This window comes from Buteo buteo, chromosome 4 (genome assembly GCF_964188355.1).
Source record: "Buteo buteo chromosome 4, bButBut1.hap1.1, whole genome shotgun sequence".
NCBI classification, from domain to species: Eukaryota; Metazoa; Chordata; class Aves; order Accipitriformes; family Accipitridae; genus Buteo; species Buteo buteo.
In genome coordinates this window covers 16,364,471-16,383,294 of record NC_134174.1, presented here as the reverse complement: position 1 = coordinate 16,383,294, position 18,824 = coordinate 16,364,471, and the positions used below count along the sequence as shown (strand labels likewise).

General features: G+C 38.9%; 1 protein-coding gene across 1 annotated transcript in view; it reads right to left on the bottom strand.

Moving 5' to 3' along the window:
• SLC2A13 (solute carrier family 2 member 13) overlaps nucleotides 1-18,824 on the bottom strand; it is a 164,357-nt gene that overhangs the window by 44,921 nt on the left and 100,612 nt on the right. Inside the window, exons 5-6 of the mRNA XM_075024879.1 lie at nucleotides 5,335-5,498; nucleotides 310-430 (exon numbers count right to left, since the gene is read on the bottom strand). Of these exons, the coding sequence (XP_074880980.1) occupies nucleotides 310-430; nucleotides 5,335-5,498 (285 nt within the window). The remainder of the gene's footprint in view (nucleotides 1-309; nucleotides 431-5,334; nucleotides 5,499-18,824) is intronic.

Genomic DNA, 18,824 nt, shown 5'->3' with positions numbered 1-18,824 from the left:
AAAATATTCCTAACTTTATGTCTACTGTAAATTGCAGCAGGTGAGATATAACAGAGGAGATCTCAAGTGTGGAATTTGCTGCTTAACCACCTTACTTAGTCCAAGAAATTCCAAAGGATTAGTCAGATCATTTAAGCAAAGAGTGTAATTTTCTCTATTGAGAGAAGTTAGGATTTAAACTTTAGGTATCTAGTTAGTTCCTTGTACTAGGCTTTATGAATAATTGTATCTTACTCACATTAGGTTGTAAAACTCAGTTAACTGGAAACAACCTTCAAGAAGATTGGATGAATGATCATGAAATCTCACCTGTATTTTGTGCAGGTAGAGTTTTGATGTGAAGGATCTGGTGGATTAAGTGTGATTCTTGGCGAGACCTGAGCTGATAGCAAAAATCCCGAAGCTAGGATAATGAGTGCTACAGCAGTACCTAAAAATACAGATAAAGAACAATGTGATACTTTTCTCCAGAGTACATGAAATAATTCTCTATTGAACTGAACTGTGCTTGGGAAGGCAAGGCACACAGCATTCGCTAAGGAGTTGTGATGAGAGCCTAAGAAAAATACCCTTTGCTACATCCACATCTTGATTTAGGTTAGATGTTAAAATCAAGTGCATCAGGTTTAATGTCCAGATATTAAATTAATAGATTGAGACTTTTTTTTAATGTGTGGAATTGAAGACTGCATGAATGAACGGATATATTCTTTTTGGTGTTGAAAATAATTCTGTAAAGGTAAAATTTAATAGTGACTTTGAGATCACCATACTTCTTCCCACTCCCACACCCTGATTTGCAGGCTTTCCTGTAAAATAGGTAATACCATCAGCTTTTTCATTGACTCTACTTCTCTTTGTGAAATGAGAGAAATTTGACTTTTCATAAAAACACCACCAGAAAGCCCAACAGCAATTTCTGATCTCATTTCAAAGAGCACACATAATATCTGCTAGGGAAAAGTTCCCTTCCACCTATTTGGTCCTGTCCCCCCCAACAAATTTCTTGTGCACAAGCTGGGCAAAATGATGAGAGGGAAGATGGCAAAAAAAGTTCGTACTTTGTGCAACAGGCCATTGCTAGAACATAATTCATTATTTTCCTACCCTACTTGTCACACACACACAATATGCTGTATCATTTTAATGAAAATCGATATACTTCACTATTCACGACACTACTGCAACTATCCCAAACTCAGACTTACAAAACCTTTACATCCTGCTACTCGACAAGGCATTGAGTTCTATGTTGTATAAAATACCCCGTATACCTATTTCCATACTCACTATTTATGTGGCATGTTTTATTTGAGAGGTCACATATAACATGTATAGCCCAATCTAAAAATACAAAACTAGTAATAACGTTATTTGCGAGTTAGTTACTAATGGTCTAATAACGTTATCCTTAATATACAAAACCAGACTCACAAACCACTGAAGCACATTCCAGTTGGAAGGCAGCATACATCTACAAGTGTGCAGTGATATAGCTTAAAGGTTGAGGGCAAACGAAGGACACTGTATTCAATTCCAAATACTCCTCATCACCCCTTTGCTCTGTATGTTAGAAGCACATAAGTAATTTTCTCAGAAATGCATCTGTGCAAACATATAGAAATGTCACTACATTAAAAACCTTAGCATGTCACTCTGGTAATCTCTAAGAAATTACACATTATCTGGGGGGGGTTGGGGGCTGTATTTTTTTTTGGTAGACGGAGGGCAGAAGGGATGTTTTGGCAGTTTTGGGGGTGGGTTTGATGGTATTTTTGAAGAGAAAAGCAAGAGTTTCCTAGCAGGCAAACCCACCAAGTACATGAAAAACTTTTTCTGAGATATAAATAATATCTTAAATACCAAGATCTGTGTAATAAAATTATTCATGAATGTGTCTGTGCAGCAGCCATGGCTAATAGGCATGAATATGCATGAACTGCAGATGATTGGACCACACGTTTACCTGAACCAAGGCAACTAAGACCTTAAACTCAATCACAAACTGTATGTGGAGAAAGCACCTAGCCACCATAAAATGTGATTTCAGCTTATTTCGTACTTGGCTTTGTTCTGCTATGGCTAGTAGGTACCCTAATAATCCCAGTTTTCTGGGCAGGCTGGATATTGTACTAGATTTACTGTACTTTCAAAATGCCATAAACCAGACAGCAAATATCTTTAGACAGGGCCTATAATCTTATTTATATTCATTCTAAATATGCTTTGTCTGTCTTTTAAGTTAACCAAATACACTAACACTCACTTCCAGTACTTCTGCAAATGTCTTATTTCTTTGGAAAAGTACTGAATATGTAAACTTAGCAAATGAAGTTTATTATATATTTTCATTCTGTGGGAAGTTTGTCTATGATGAACACAAACATACAATTACCATACATCATTAGCCAAGGTGAAGATACATCCTGAAGATATTTTAGATCCTCTTTGTTACAAAAAGAGATACAAATTGTCCAATGCCCAAGGACCACCATGCTTTCAAACTGACAGTTTCTGAAGGGGAAAACACAAATAAAATGGATACTGCCCTTGTCAAAATTCCTGCATATTTCCCAATTAACAGCTTTGAACAAAGAAATTAACTGAAGAAAAAGAGCAAAAGAAAGATAAAGAAATGATGCCAAGACATAAAATGAATGGGAGACCAGGAGGAATCAGTAACTGTAGTAAAGAGAACTAAAAAGGTGTGGGGTTTTGGAGGTTTTTTTGGCAGAAGCTGTTTCCTGTAATTTTCTTAATGCTTCTGCATGTATCTGAAAGGCTCAATTTTTAAAAAGTTGCTAATATTTTGAAAATTATAAAGATACATTAAATTAAATGTAAAATAGCTCTTTCCCAAATGTTTTCAGAAAGCAGGAAAAGCTGCATGAGTTTACAAAATTAAATTATAGTATGTTGGCTTTTAATCAAAATATTAATCATACTTTCTCTCTACTGATTATTCTTATAGGTTATCATCTAACAAACATCAAATCAATTAATCTTTACCAAAAAAACCCCCCACATCCTTGCAGCAGTAGGCAAAGGTAGTAGTTTTGTCTTCATTTTATGTAATGAGAGACTGGGGCATACCTGGCTTCCCCAAAGACCAGAGAAGCAGCCAGTAATAACTCAGTGTGAAAGTCAATGTCCTTAGAAACACAAACCAAAGTAGAGCAGTAAAATGTAAGTTTACCCCATGAGAAAACTCATCATGGAAAACAAATCCATCAGCAGATTCAGTAATTATAATTTTATTAAACAGCCCTCTCGCTAAGGAAAACATGTCACATCTACTACTACCTAAATCATTGTGTCAAACATTGCATAAAAAAAATTCTAAATAGTACAGAGATGACATATGATTTCATTACTATCATTATTTGCATTTTCCTTAAGGAGGTACCGTATGATAAACGACACAGCAAGCAATGCAGCATGGGCCAACTGACGCTGCAGACTGACAGCCAGCAACCAACCACAGGAGAAAGACCATTTTTACCAAACAATTACCTTGTGTCCGAACATCATATACAAATAACCCTTAACTGTGTTATGCTCCTTTGTTAATTCTGTGTCTCATTTCTATATCCTCCTCTGTTCTATGAGTAATATGCTTTATAAGAGACATTTATATCTACATTTCAAATGTATGACCTTTGAATATGTTAACCGGAGCCAAAAAGCAAAGAGTTCTGTGATTGTATGAAAAGTCCACATGGGAATCACACCTACACAGCTGGGTCCAGGTAAGCAATAAACAACTGAGGGACTGGCCAAACATATGAGGTTATTGGGGCCAAATAAATAAATTACTCCATTCCAATAGAGTATAAAGGAAAGGCAGCACCCAAGAAACAGAAGTACCAGTGCAGTGCCAGGAGAGATCCACTTTGCAGAAAGAGAAGAAAACAGACAATGGGGAAAAAAGGGTATTGAGCATAGGGACTGGTACAGAACTGGGCCTTTCCCCTCTGAAAGACTTGGCACTGGCTGGAGGCATAGAAGAACTTATAGGGGAGATGTATTTTAACTGATCTGGAGGTAGACTCTGGTAAAAGTAATGATTTGACATTTTTCTTCAACGTGACGAACGTGCTTTTCCGATCTCCTTTGTCATGACCACATTTCTGAACTTGGATCATGAAAAACACTTCAGGTTTCATGACTCCAAATCAAAATGGTAACACACCAAATACACATTTATTATAACTAGGAATACCAAATTGCCTCCAAACTGCATGTTTTAATTTGCAGATTTAGGTAACTGTGTATCAAACCAGACATGGCACTGTGCCGTCACTATTCTGCCTATATAAATGCATTCAAATACTGCGAGTGTAGATTAACTTCCATCCCTTGGGAACTGCAAATGGCCAGCGACTTGGCAGGTGGTCCCCCACGCTGCTGTGTTACATTAACTAGAAGTTTGGATCCCTGACAGCGATGACAGAACAAAATACAGAGACATTAAACCTTCCCAGCTAAACACTTGTGAACATTTTTTCAAGAGGAGGAGAAACTGTTTCTCTTTTCCAAACCTTGTTCTTGGAACAGTCTGAAGCTTTCAGAAGTTCAGCCAGAGGCAGGTATCGGTCACAGATCACTTCACCAGAATGAGCACATCATGTGGGAGCAAGCAGGGACTTACTGGGTAAATGGCAAGACACAGCTGAGCATAGGCAAGACTGCTCGTTCTGCCTTTTCCTGCTTCCAAAAGGTGGCTGCGTGATGAGTTACAGTGTTTGAAAATTTGGACAAAAGGTACAAATCCAGAATTCTGTCTTTTAGTATGTTATACAGGAGATGAATTAAAATCACATTAGTGTAGGTAAGGTATTTACTGTATTGTATTTGAGATAACTATGCAAAGAACTGCGTTACTTTTTAAAAAGCACCACAATGGTTATACGATACACTTTCTCCAGTGGTTCTTGGCAAGATATTCTGAATTCCAACTAATGAGCAAGAAATTACATATCACATATACACACATGAGATTTAAAAACTAACCAGCTGTGGAGTTCCAAGCATTTGATTCCTTATACTGAAAAAAAAAAAAGCATAAAAAAACCTAAATAAAAACATTGCCAAACATGACTTGAAGGAGAAACTTCACCTGAAAAAATAACATGCTAAACTTCTCTTTTTTAAATTAGCCTTTAGCTGTGGTACTATACTACTAGTCTTGAAAAGCTGTATGATTTCACGGAGAAGATGGGGTGAACAGTGCTATTTTAAAGAGGACTACTTTGAAAATATTAGCACTTGAAATTTTATTTTCATTTTATTAATAATTATGAGGAAAATACAATACGCTAATTAAACACTCACCTGTTAAGCTGCCAAGTGTAAGTTTCCGGCGACCCATTCTTTCAACGAGCCAGACTCCCACAAGAGTAAAAATGAAGTTTATAAATGCTGTCAGTGCAGCCAGCCAGATTGCAAGCCTGTCATCTTCAACTCCTGACATCTGCAAAATGGTAGCACTGTAGTACCTGCAAGCAGAGGGAGAGACAAATATGAACACTGCTCATGTTATAGTTTCTGATTTTAAATCAAAATAGATCATACCAAATATCAAGTGTGACCTCCTGCATAATGCAGCTGCAGACTGACACCCAATTACCCTGGCAAATCAGGCATAAACAAGGCATAACTTGCGCTTGACTAAAGTTTTGACTGGAGGACATCAAGAGACAAATTGCCATTCTCTTGGCTGTTTATATTTTCAATGGTCAATCATATTGTGCTAGAAATGGGGTTTGCATTTCTAATTTAAATGAATCCTGCTTTCAAATCCAGCTGTTGGTTTATGCTCTATCTTTTCTCTGCCAAAACATGCGGGATTTTAGTGCTCGGTGTACTGCCTAGGGAAAGATAGCTCAAAAATCAAATACGTTTTCACTCCCATTAAAGGTCATACAGAACTAATCTATGGCATCCAACATATTGCAAGTGATACTCATAACCTCCTGGGTTTAGGTTTTGCAGTTTTATTTCACTGCCACTGAAGTACCCAAAACCTTCTCTATTGCATTACTTTTGTCTTAACTAGAATACGGTTGCTGTGAACTGCCTTAGCACCATGTTGCAGGGATGTGAATCTGCACCCAACAGGAACATTTGACAAAATTTTCTACTTCTCTCTAAAAGGAATCAACTGTTCCACACGAACAGCAACTCATAAATAAATCAACTAAGCAAAATGAAAAGGTAAGAAAAAGGAAGCCTTCTACCATTTTTCACAGAGATCAAATGAACACAGATATTGTGCCTATGTTCTCAGGGAGAGCTAAATAGACCTTCAAGAAAACACGAGTAGTCTTGTTCATGCTGCAGAAGCACTTCTCATCTTGTTCTACTAATTTGTGCTGACTGAAATACTGAATATTCAAGCCCTCAAATACCTAGCAGCCTACAGGCTATCACATAGTAATAACCAAAAAAAAAGTCAAAGCTCACTTTTTTGGTGGTTAAATGTCCCCTTGTTGTCTTAATGCCCAGATGTGTTATCCTCAGAAAGTTTAGTGGTCCACATTTTCCATTCTAAGTATAAGACACTTTCTATTTCAAATCAATAATCCATGATGGACAATATGCTCAACTGACTACTTGCAGAAGTGCTCGAGCCATTTAAGACACTACCAGCCATAAATGATTGCACCTATGGCTGGATGTTACGGCCATGCCCATTGAATAAAACAAGGTATTTGGTATTTAGATTGTCCCAGCTCCCTTCCTCAGCTCCTCTTCCCCACCGGTACAGCCAGTTGAGGCCATGCCTACACAACCAACTCTGGAGGTCCTCTCCTGCTGCACCACGAGTGAAACTGTTGGTACTGAGGACCTGGTATCTACATACACACGGGTTTTGAGCCTGGCTCCGTGATCTGCCAGCCCATTAGCAACTGCAAGGCCTCATCCAGGCTCATTTTGTCTGAAAGAGCTGCACACTGTGAGATCCTGGCAAGGGTGCAAATCTTGGAGAGACCAAGATTCATGAAGGATAGACATCATCTGAATTAAAACACTAATGGTAATGCAGCCACACTTCTTGAGGCTCTCTAAATTAAATTGCTAACTGCCTGTCAAAACGTATATCGTACAGCACTGTTCTAGTCACCAAAATCATCCAGTCTCTGATCTCCCAACACACTTCTCTTTTTCTTCTTAAGGGTAGGAAAATAACAATAAATGTCAAGTCTTGGCCCACTGACACCTATTCTGAAACTCCTATTTACTTCCACCAGACAAGGCTTCAGGAGCCACAAACTCCACACGTCTAAATCTTCTCAAAATCCAATGCTACTGGGAAGTCAGAAATTGGCAGTTGTCAGCAGCAATGTATAGCGTACTGATTCTATATGGTTAAAAAAGCAAAGAATAAGGAATCACATAAAAGTACATCTGCCTGATATATACAAACAGGCATCTTCTGACCCTGACAGTCCTTCTGGTTGCTTATTACACTCACTGGTGATATATTCTCAACTAGAGGCTTACAGTTTATCCATAACTAAACAACATATTTCATTTCTATGGAAAACAAACGAGGGAAATGTAGATTCTACAAATCCAAATGCCAAGCTACCAAAGCCTGGGTGCTAGGCAATGCTGTTCATGTTTATTATGGCATAGCAATCTAATTTCAAAAATTTAAAAGAACACTTGCATAGATTATAGCTACTAAATGTATTTGCTTATGTTTACCTATTTTAGTATGCCCATTTTTTATACCAACCTGTGCAGCCCTAACTGCCTATTAATGTAACAAGATGACAGGTCTTTTTAATTTCTTCCTGACAAGGAAAAAAACTATATGGCAGAAAAAGGTCAAGCTGTGATACTATACAACCACAGTGAACACTGCAGCTCCTGCAGGGAATGCAATTTCAGTGACAAAGTTGTGCAGTCCTAGCTTATTTTCTGAAATGTAAAGAAAATGACAAAAGCACATGTGTATCCTTGAAATTTTTAAGCAAGTACTGCATCTTAGAAAGCTAATAAATACAGACAATTACAAAGCCACACAAATTAACTGAGTCAGATACATACAGAAAGATTTTAATATTGATAATTTTTGAGGATGTCAAAATTATAAAGTTTTTCTATCAAGAGTTGCTGTACACTAAAAAAAACCTTGAAACACTTCCACATTCAAGAACCCTCAGACTAATCCTTAACTATATACTGAAAATGAAGTATTGGAAGAAATTAAGCAGCCCCAAACACTTTCCTCCCTCTTCTTTAAAGAGTCAGTATTTTTTTAAAGCAATGACATTCAGTGTTTAAAGAAAAGGAGAATTTTCCTCCTTGAAGCAGATCTTACAGACAAATCCAGATGCATCAGGGTTCAGCCACAGAGATGCAGCCCACCATGCCAGGCTTTGTAGCTCTTGATCCAAAAACAATGCAACCCATCTGTTATATCAAGACTACTCCAACAAAGTTTCTGTCTAAGGATGTCAGCTTTTTTGGACAGTGTCGTGGTTTAACCCCAGCCAGCAACTAAGCACCACGCAGCCGCTCACTCACTCCCCCCCACCCAGTGGGATGGGGGAGAAAATCAGGAAAAGAAGTAAAACTCGTGGGTTGAGATAAGAACGGTTTAATAGAACAGAAAAGAAGAAACTAATAATGATAATGATAACACTAATAAAATGACAACAGCAATAATAAAAGGATTGGAAGGTACAAATGATGCGCAGTGCAATTGCTCACCACCCGCTGACCAACACCCAGCTAGTCCCTGAGTGGCGATGCCCCCCACACCCACTCCCCCCAGTTTATATTATATACTAGATGTGACATCCCATGGTATGGAATACCCCGTTGGCCAGTTTGGGTCAGCTGCCCTGGCTGTGTCCTGTGCCAACTTCTTGTGCCCCTCCAGCTTTCTCACTGGCTGGCCATGAGAAGCTGAAAAATCCTTGACTTAGTCTAAACACTACTGAGCAACAACTGAAAACATCAGTGTGTTATCAACATTCTTCGCATACTGAACTCAAAACATAGCATTGTACCAGCTAGTAGGAAGACAACTCTATCCCAGCTGAAACCAATACAGACAGAATCTAAGTAACTCAGAAGTACCTTTCAAGATCTTGAAAACATTTAAATTTTTGCTTTTAAGAAAACAAAAATACTCTGGCACAGCTTTGCAAGGGTTTGTTAACATTTTCTAGCACAATACTTTGGAAATCACTGTCCAACTATTCGAACTACTCAGTCCAAGAAAATCAGTCCCTAGAGATAATGAAACCCTCTAACTTTTTTTCTCAACTCAACTGAAATAACACAATGTGAAATGGCAAGTAGTGCAATTGCCAAGAAGCAAATGATTAACTATTGAAGAAAATCCAAAGTGGTGGCAATTTCAACAGATATACATACTCTTTTTCTGCAACTGTGCATGAACAAAGATCCTCTCCTTCTGCTCTATCAGTTTATTATACGTTACAATTATTGGACTAGACAAAAGTATTCGTCACAAAACATGCTCCACATGCACAAAACAGTGTTTTGTTTACACCTTCAACCTGTTTCTCTGCTCCTTTAGGAATTACTAAAGCTTATTACCATCAAGTTTGATGATTTCCAGCATGGGAACTGCATTAGATGTGTCCAGGCTGGGCCAGGTGTGCAGCATCACCCAGCCAAGGTACGGAGGGCACTGCAGCTTCCCTGGCCTCGTGCAGCGGTGCTGTCACACCGAGGTAAGCCTGGTCACAACCTCCTCCTGCCTATAGCCCCAACTAGATTGACTCATGCTGCAAAGTGTAGTTATTTTAAAAACAGAAATACGTTACAGCCTATATACACATGGAATATAGAGTCTTGTCCCCCAGCTGACTCTTAAAGTGGTGAAAGGTTCAGGTGAGAAGCAGCAAGTCCACATTTTCAGGTACAGACACTTGCAGGCTGGATATGGTGCCATTTATCAAACCAGGCAGCTGCACTAGTATGAAACTATGCCAACGGCAATGGAGAAGCTGGACCATTTAGACAGACATCATCTTGTAAAAAAGTCTGAGGGACTAACGCTAATTCAAATTTCACATTGTTTCGAACAGAAGTGCCCCACTCAACTTACAAGTCCTCTAATTTGTTTCATGTTTCCCTCCTTTTGCAAAGTATCCCACATCCCTGTAAATACAGTTATAACGTTCTCCAAGATAGCTTGCTGTTCTGACACACACTTTGAATATATACATTATGACAATGAGGAAAATGGGTTAAGCCACCCTTCATGTTTCACCTTTGGGTAATAAAAGATCACAGCGGTTCTACATCTTGCTAACTTGAACAGCAACAGCCCAACAAATGGTGTTGCCATGGTGTGGAATACAGAACCTCCACAGCGATAAAACACTCGGCAGTGGCTGGCTTAGCTTGCCATGTCCCACTCACTGTAGGAAGAGATGGAGAGATGGATGGAGAAAGATCCCATGCTCCTACATACAGGTCCTGAATCATTCTACCCACTCAAAGGCCTGATGTGAATTTGCACATGATATACTTTTGCTGAGAACTGAAAATGAATTTGTATAATAGTACTATTGTTATTAACTGTTTTTAATCCTGCAAACATACACACCTTCCTTTTTAGTCTTTTGTTTGCAGCTTGAATACAACAAACTTATCATGTCCAGCAATTCTGAAGGTTCAGAGGTGCTGAAGAAACAAGAAGCACAAGCCAGGAAACTCCCAGTGGTATTACCACTGCCAGAAAGAGGCCAGGCACACTGAGTAACTGCAGTTTACTGAAGATGGACTATATAAGCTTGAGAACACCTTCTAGAGCAAAGCAGGCTTGTAGACAGAGCAAGCTTGCATGTGCCTGTCCCACCCATTTACACCTATGTTATGAAAGGGATTTAATCAAGAAAGTTTAAGCTGACACTTTCATCACTAAGGGCCTGTAGAATTACCATGGCTTCATCAATATGTTAAACTGTGGCAACTCATCTGTGTAGATGAACTCACAGAAACAGCAGGAGAAAGCAAGAGCAGCATATGGGAAAGTAGATGCTAAAGTACTGGAAACAAAAACAAGATAGAAGTGGCTATATCTGGAAGGAGCCAAAGACAGCAGATGCTCCAGGTGTGAAGGCTCTCCGACAGGAGGGATGCTATGGCCCTGCTAAGCACCACATAAAGCCTGGGGAAGGGAAACAGGCACATTGGCAAGGTGGTGTAGAGCAGCAAAGTAAAAATATCCCTTGGTTAGACTTGTTTGAAATAAGGACTGCAGAGCAATATAGCAGCATATATTTGATGACATAATTGGAGTGGTGGATAATGTCGTTCAACTTCCCAGCTTCACGTTCTGCACACCACAGTGGTAAGGGAGATGCAGCAGTTTCCACTCACAGAGGTTGCATTCAGAGCAACCATGGACATCAGTTTGGAGACCTGGGCAGTTACTGAAACTCTGCTGTTTCCCTGTCTACATCTCAAGTCATGTCTGCCTAATCTCTTACCTTGCTTTTTAATTACCCTGCTTGAGCAGGTAGATTGGACCAGATGACCTCCAGAGGTCCCGTCCAACCTCAACCAGCCTGTGATTCTGTGAAACACAAATTTGGTGCCTCCCTTCTGAACTCCTATAATATAAATTAGTAATATTAATATCAACAGTAGCACTGATATTATGAAATATCTGAGCTCCGATCTACTTTTCAATGGGAATTGCCTTTGCCAGACAAAACTTTGTTGATGCTGAATCTCCATTAGCTATGGATAATAAAAATGGAAAGTCACAGCAAGGATAAGAACTAACCTTATTTTTGACATTAGTTGTATAATAAAGTTGATGACAAAAGCTGCAAAAATCCATTTCATCACTATGATTCAGCATCGGTCCCAGGACTATCACATTAGTCAGTTTACAGCCTTTAGATTCCTTAAAAAAATTAAAACATTAAAACATCAACTGTTAAGTTGAAAAAGGGAGTATCGAACAACCTCAATCACCCTCTGAAAGCCCATATAGCAACAGACAGGGTAAACCTGTCCAGCCAAACGAGTCCTGTCAGGTATTGTATGATCCCCTCACAATCTCTGCTCTCCTCTGATCCAACTTGACTGTAAACATTTTAGTCATCTTTTCACTTACTTAACTTTTGAAAATTATGCAGACAGCCTCTTGCTTGAAATCGCATGACTTGATTGCTTTCCCCTTTAGCATGTATACCACCTTCCTTCAATTTGTATTTTGAAAATGTACCTCATGACCTATACTTGTGCCCTACTGCAGACTGGCAGCATGCAAACCAACACGATTAGGTTGTCTCAAGGTTCCGGTCTGCACAAGACTGTTTCAGTGCCAGTCCCTCCTGCAGGACACTCTGCTGCTCTCTAAAATAGTAACAGTTACTATGTTTCAAAAATATTACTAAACCTGGGTCCATCTTCTGCATTTAAAAACCACAGAGAATGTGAAAAATGATATTTACACAAAATAAATTTGTCTATTTAAATATATATGACTCCACGCGCGATTATACACACACACACTTTGTGGCTAATACAATTCTGTTAAACGCAATGCATCTTGTTCTACTTCACGTGATGAAGTGCTTCAGCAGGGCAGCAGGGGGCATTTTGTCATATCTACTGTTGTCTTCCAAAAGATACTTAGCAATAAGTTTAATCTACTATAAGACGTTGCTGTTTGTGCACAACAGTGGCATCTCTCATGGCAGACATGAGCCGTGCCTGTATGACAATGTACAAACAAAAGTCTTTTATCATCTATCCACTGGACATCAGTGAGACCCTTCCAGCTCATTAGCTCCTAAGGCAACTGGACTTCAGCTATAAAACAGAACTACTGGATATAAATACCCTTATTTTCAGGTTAAGAAGGCAAAATATCTAAGGACTAGATCCTGAAATCTTACTGAAGCCTGCCAATTCGTAGCCAACTCTGCTGCTTTATAGGGCTCCAATTTAAGAGCAACAGTTGAATATTCTTTCCCACACTTCTACTTTTGAAGTCCTGAGGAGCTTTCTAAGGAAAAGGTTCCTGTATCAACTCAAAGTCTACACTGGATTTTTCAAAATGAGTGCCTGGAAGGCAATCTGGGGGACTGCCATCGTATGCTTACCTACTGTAATTATACCTTCAAATTCCCCATTTAGCAGTAATGATGTAGTGCATTATAAAAGTTTTCAGCACAGAGTGAAATGACATAGTGAATGCCATTTATTAAAATCAGTATATTTTGATAATAAAAAACCTCAGCATTTGGTACTGTTTGACAGATAACTCTATACACCCAATAGGTTCTCTGATTCACCACACATTATCCATGTGCAAGGCACAGGAAAAGGCTTTAAGGATTACCATTTAATTATGTTAAGACAACACAGGAATTTTTTTTAGTGTCCAAAGAGAATAAATTCTGTAGCTATTAAGCAAAGTAAGTGTACCAGTGTCTGACAGGGATTAAAAATACCATAATACCAAACTCCTACATAAGTCTGTAACAGAAAGTGCTCTGTATATTTGAGGACAGAACCCTGTAGTTAAATCCATTGAAGAAGCAGGCTGAATTTAACAGGTGAGTTAAACTGAAGAGTAACAGGCAGAGCTGGAAATTAAATGAAAGCAGTGGGAGGAACAGGCTTGACCATCCTCTTCCTCTTCCTGAAACAGAGATGCAGTTTCCAGCACAGAACAAAGAGGTTGGAGTCCGTAACACCTATATGCTTAGCACTGCAACAAAAAGCAAAGTAAAGTCAACTTTTTCACCGTGTCTTTGGTGCCTTCACTCAATATGTGTCTAACTCTTCAACAGAACCTTTAAGAAAGAAAATCACCACCATCATCCCTATTTTATAAATGGGGACCACTGAGGCTTTTGGGAAGAGGAGGAAGACGGATGACTATTTGCAGTTATCCACCAGTACTACCTGCAGCAGAATAATGACACTCCAGAGTCTCACTGTAGATAAGTGCTCTTGGCAAATTAATAAGTATAAAAGCAGGGAAAGAAAATCCCTGAGGTGTTTCACAAAATATGCCTTGTTCAATTATTCATTTATTCTTACAACTTCAGATTAATTTAAATCATGTTTAAGATTCCAGGCTATTCTAATGCTGGAAAGCACTAATGCCTGCCATAAGCTGTCTGGGATCCCAAAAACCAGAATCAGTCCTCATTAAAATCAATAGGCTTGCTAAATGTATGTAGCATAGAAAAAAAAAAAAATAATAAAAAATAATCAAGCTAGCCCCTTTGTTTAAGCCAAGGCCAGCAGCAAACAAAAGACCTATATACACTATAGTCTCACCATAAGAGCCAGGAGTTATCAAGCTGGGAGTAATGGCATCTCGAAACATAGTGAAAAAACCAATGAATCAGGCTTTCTTTTGAACCTAGTTCATGGATGCTTTCTGAACAGAGAGCAAGCTTCTGTGCTAAATATTTATTTATCTTTTGGAAAAAAATCATACAATTATAGAATCATAGAATGGTTTGGGTTGGAAGGGACCTTAAAGATGATCTAGTTCCAACCCCCCTGCCATGGGTAGGGACACCTTCCACTGGACCAGGTTGCTCAAAGCCCCATCCAACCTGGCCTTGAACACTTCCAGGGATGGGGCATCCACAGCCTCTCTGGGCAACCTGTGCCAGCACCTCACCAGCCTCACAGTAAAGAGCTTCTTCCTTACATTTAATCTAAATATACCCTCTTTCAGTTTAAACCTGTTACCCCTTGTCCTGTCACTATGGGCCCTTGTAAAAAGTCCCTCTCCAGCTTTCTTGCAGGCCCCCTTTAGGTACTGGAAGGTTGTTATAAGGTCTCCCCGGAGCCTTCTCTTCTCCAGGCTGAACAACCCCAACTCTCTCAGCCTGTCCTCATAGGGGAGGTGCTCCAGCTGTCTGATCAGCTTCATGGCCCTCCTCTGGACTTGCTCCAACAGGTCCATGTCCTTCTTACATTGGGGCCCCAAAGCTGAACGCAGTACTCCAGGTGGGGTCCCATGAGAGTGGAGAAGAGGGGCACAATCACCTCCCTCGACCTGCTGGTTATGCTTCATTTGATGAAGCCCAGGATATGTTGGCTTTCTAGGCTGCAAACGCACATTGCCATGCATACTACTTCTAATTTTTGCTTATGAATAATAAAAAGATAACATTGCAATTTAACCCCACCTTTTCATCCATGGCTTAGTATCTGAATGGAACCATGCTAAATGTCCCAAACTTCCCTTCCAGGCAAGCAGAAGGAAAATCATCTGTTAATAAATGCACTATGAAGTGTTTTAAAAAAGTAATTTTTGTGTTCCTTACAGGATCTAATCTTTCAGTCATTTTTCAGTTAAAAAAAAAAAGAGGATTCTTTCATGCACAGCAAGGCAAAGTGTTATCTAGTTTGCACAGCGCTTCTTTTCAGATAGTACATCTTCAAAATATTGCATCTCTAGTTCTTTTATTCACCCCAGCAGGGTCAGATTTCCCACATATGCTCTGTGGAGCTTTATATAGGACAGCTTTGAGTAACCCTGTTGGTGGAGCTTCCTGGGGAAACCATTTCACATTTTATTAAACAGCACTGAAAAAACTGCCTAAAGGTACCATACCGTCACCTACCACTGGAGTATCTGAGCTTTATAAACATATTATAAACATATGACAAATACATATGTGTTTAGAATAATAATTTCAATATATACAAATGGGAACTACATAAAAACGTCTGTTTAAAAATAGTCCTTTCCATGGCCGAAATACGACTCAATCCTGAGAGCATTAGTACCACCGTTCCCCTTCGCAACAAATTAACAAATTCATTAATGTACATACATGTATCTTTTTGTAGAAGGACATAAGCATTGCACAGCTACTTGAGACAATGCAGCTAGTTCAGAGGGGAGGGGTAGGAGGGGTATTAGATAGGACTAATAGCTCACAAATGATATCTCTAACATTTTCTGCCAATTCTTCAAAGACCATGGTGCTGTATACACCAGAGATGGTACTGCATCCACACAGAGAAGACAGGTTGTATGTACTTATAAGCTATAGAATACACATTAGATAAATGAATCTTACAGCCACAAAGCTACAAAGTCCTAATTTGGCCTTTGATGGTATAATGAAATGCGACACAATCTTTAGAGATCTTTACAGATGTGACCACATTACTGCTTATTTACTCTCCTATTGATTCCTGATTTCTGCTCACTTATTCCCGTGGTGGTCTAAGCCCCCATGTTCAGACCAGCTCCTGCCCCTTTTCCTCCCTCCCAGAAGCTCTGTCAGGCTCCTGCTCTCTTATCATCCTACCATTTCACTCCTTGCACAGAGTAGATTATTTCTGATATCTCCTAATTTTTGAATGCTTCATCTTGCACCCCTGGTATTCACACAAACAACATTCCCCAATCCAACCAAAAAAACCCCCAAAACCCTCCTTCACTCCTCCAATTCTTGTATGTTTGAGTAGGGCGTATCTTATGAAAGCTAAGCACAGGAGACTAGATTTCAAAAGAAAAATACTTCCTTTTATGAAACCACACCTTCTTCTTTTTTTAAATGAGTTCACTTACAGACAACATAACATTATGAATCTAGAAGGTTGCAGAGTTTTAAATGTTCATACAAAAACAGAAACATCTTTGTAAATCTCCCAAATCTGTAACTATCTTACTAACACCTCAGTCATCCATATACAGAACTTTATTTCCATATTGAAATTATACAAATGATCCAAATAATTTGTCTATGGCATATAAAAACTAGTTAATATTCCAGTGACACTATGAGTATTAATTTATATGTGAAATCTGATTAATATTCCATCCTTTTCAACTTTAATTAGAAGATGTTGCATTAATAATGTTTATCTTGAACAGCTTAGCATTTTTAGAGCTCAACCCATGAGAATGATTGCAATGAATTCTTGCTAAGAATCCATGAAACTGGTCTAAAATAATGAATATGTCATTGTAGTATCTTCTGATCACCAAGAAAAACTTAACGGAGTCATAATAAAGCCTTTGTGGCTATCAAGCTATATATTTATTTATTTTAAGATACTGATTGACCTTCTAATACAGATTTCCTAAGAACTTTTAAATCCAAGTCTTGCCTATTTTGTAGCAATCAATCATTAATTGCTGTATCAAGCCTCCTTTCTTAGGTTGCTGAACTGCATGCTAGTGTCAATTTTAAAACCGAGGAAGCCCACAACTCCCCTTCAGCTTCCTTCCTACTTGTCCCAATGTCACAATTATCAAAGCCAAATGGCCAGAGACAACATTGCTCTTAAGAATGGAGCAGCTAGACAGCTCAAAACCAACAGAAGGTCCTCTACTGTCTTAAAGGCTTTGGGTTTCTTTGGATCAGGTTTGAAATACTTGAACACAACATCCTGTTCCCTCCATAACAACAAATGTCAGGCCAGACAACGGGCTGCACTTCTGGAAGGGCAAGAGGATGCACAAAGGAAACAACTAATTTAACTGGAAGTTAGGCCACTGAGATGACTGACTGTCAAGGGATTCCAGCAATGAAAAGAAAATAGAAAAAGATATAACCAATAGCAGAATATATTGCTGGGGACCTACGGGTGGACAAAGGATGGCAGAAATGAGAAAGTCAACAGTTAACAACTCAGTGAGGAAAAACTCATCTGCAAGGTAAGTGAGGTTGACAAAGGCCCTGGCACATGGTGCAGGATGGCAGTGCCCAAGCACACAGCAACACAGCCAGTGCTGTGCCACAGAAGTCTCTAGCATTGCTATATTGTCTCTTACAGCACCACACAAAGAAATAAATAAAAAAAAAATTTGTTGGCACCAATCCCACAGTCATTCAGGGAAAACTCCATGATGAGCAATGAGGAATAACAGCATACATATGTGCATATGAGTACACCATAGCTGCAGTCACTACTGGGCACAATGCCCTTACTAGTAACAACTTTAAGCATATGTCCTATGTAAGAAAAAAAAGTAGTTCTGGGAAATAACTGGCAAAAGGTCTTCCCTGGGCTCAAATGCACAGATGCACCCATATTATCAACAGTCATTTCAGGACTGTTTAAAAAACAAACCCAAAAGAATAATTCTGAACTGACACCATCTGAGATCATTATTTGTGGTAGCAGATGAGGTCCTTCTTTGGAGTACTGGTTCTGGCAAAAATGTACTAAGTCAACAACCTCAACTGACCATTCTAAATCTGCATTCAGGAATTGTATTTTTAGATGTTTCTGGCACCAAATACCAAGAAATGGCAACTGTTCAGTGTCTTTCAAATTCATGCCACTCACCTGTGGTGCTTTAATTGAGATTTCTAAATCCAATCTCAGGTTTTAATATTCATACAATCAGATACTACCCTTGCAATATATTACAGACAAACACTGCACATAGACTAGATCTTGACAGACCTGTATTTTCTCCTTCCTTACAAAACAAAATTAATTGCACAGCAAACTTAAATGCTTGCAGTGTGAATATTAATTTGGCAGTGTCTGCTTCTATGACACAGTCTTTTCTGTTGTCTTTCATCCCATCTGTTCCAGAAGAGAAAGGAAAAAATCATGGCAGACCCAAAAAATTCCATAGAGCAGTATCAACAGTGTACACAGATTTTTTTCCTTTCATGTTCAGGATGGGTAAAACCATAAAAGTAATGTTAACAAAGCATGTAAATGACAATCAGAAAACCAAAGGCTTTGATTTCTGATGTTTGAATGATTAATCTACCTGAATGCAGCATCTAGCTGCTGCTTTTGAAATTTCCTCTTCACTTTCAACAGTAAAAATTGCCTGAACAGCCTAGTTCTTTACCTCTCAC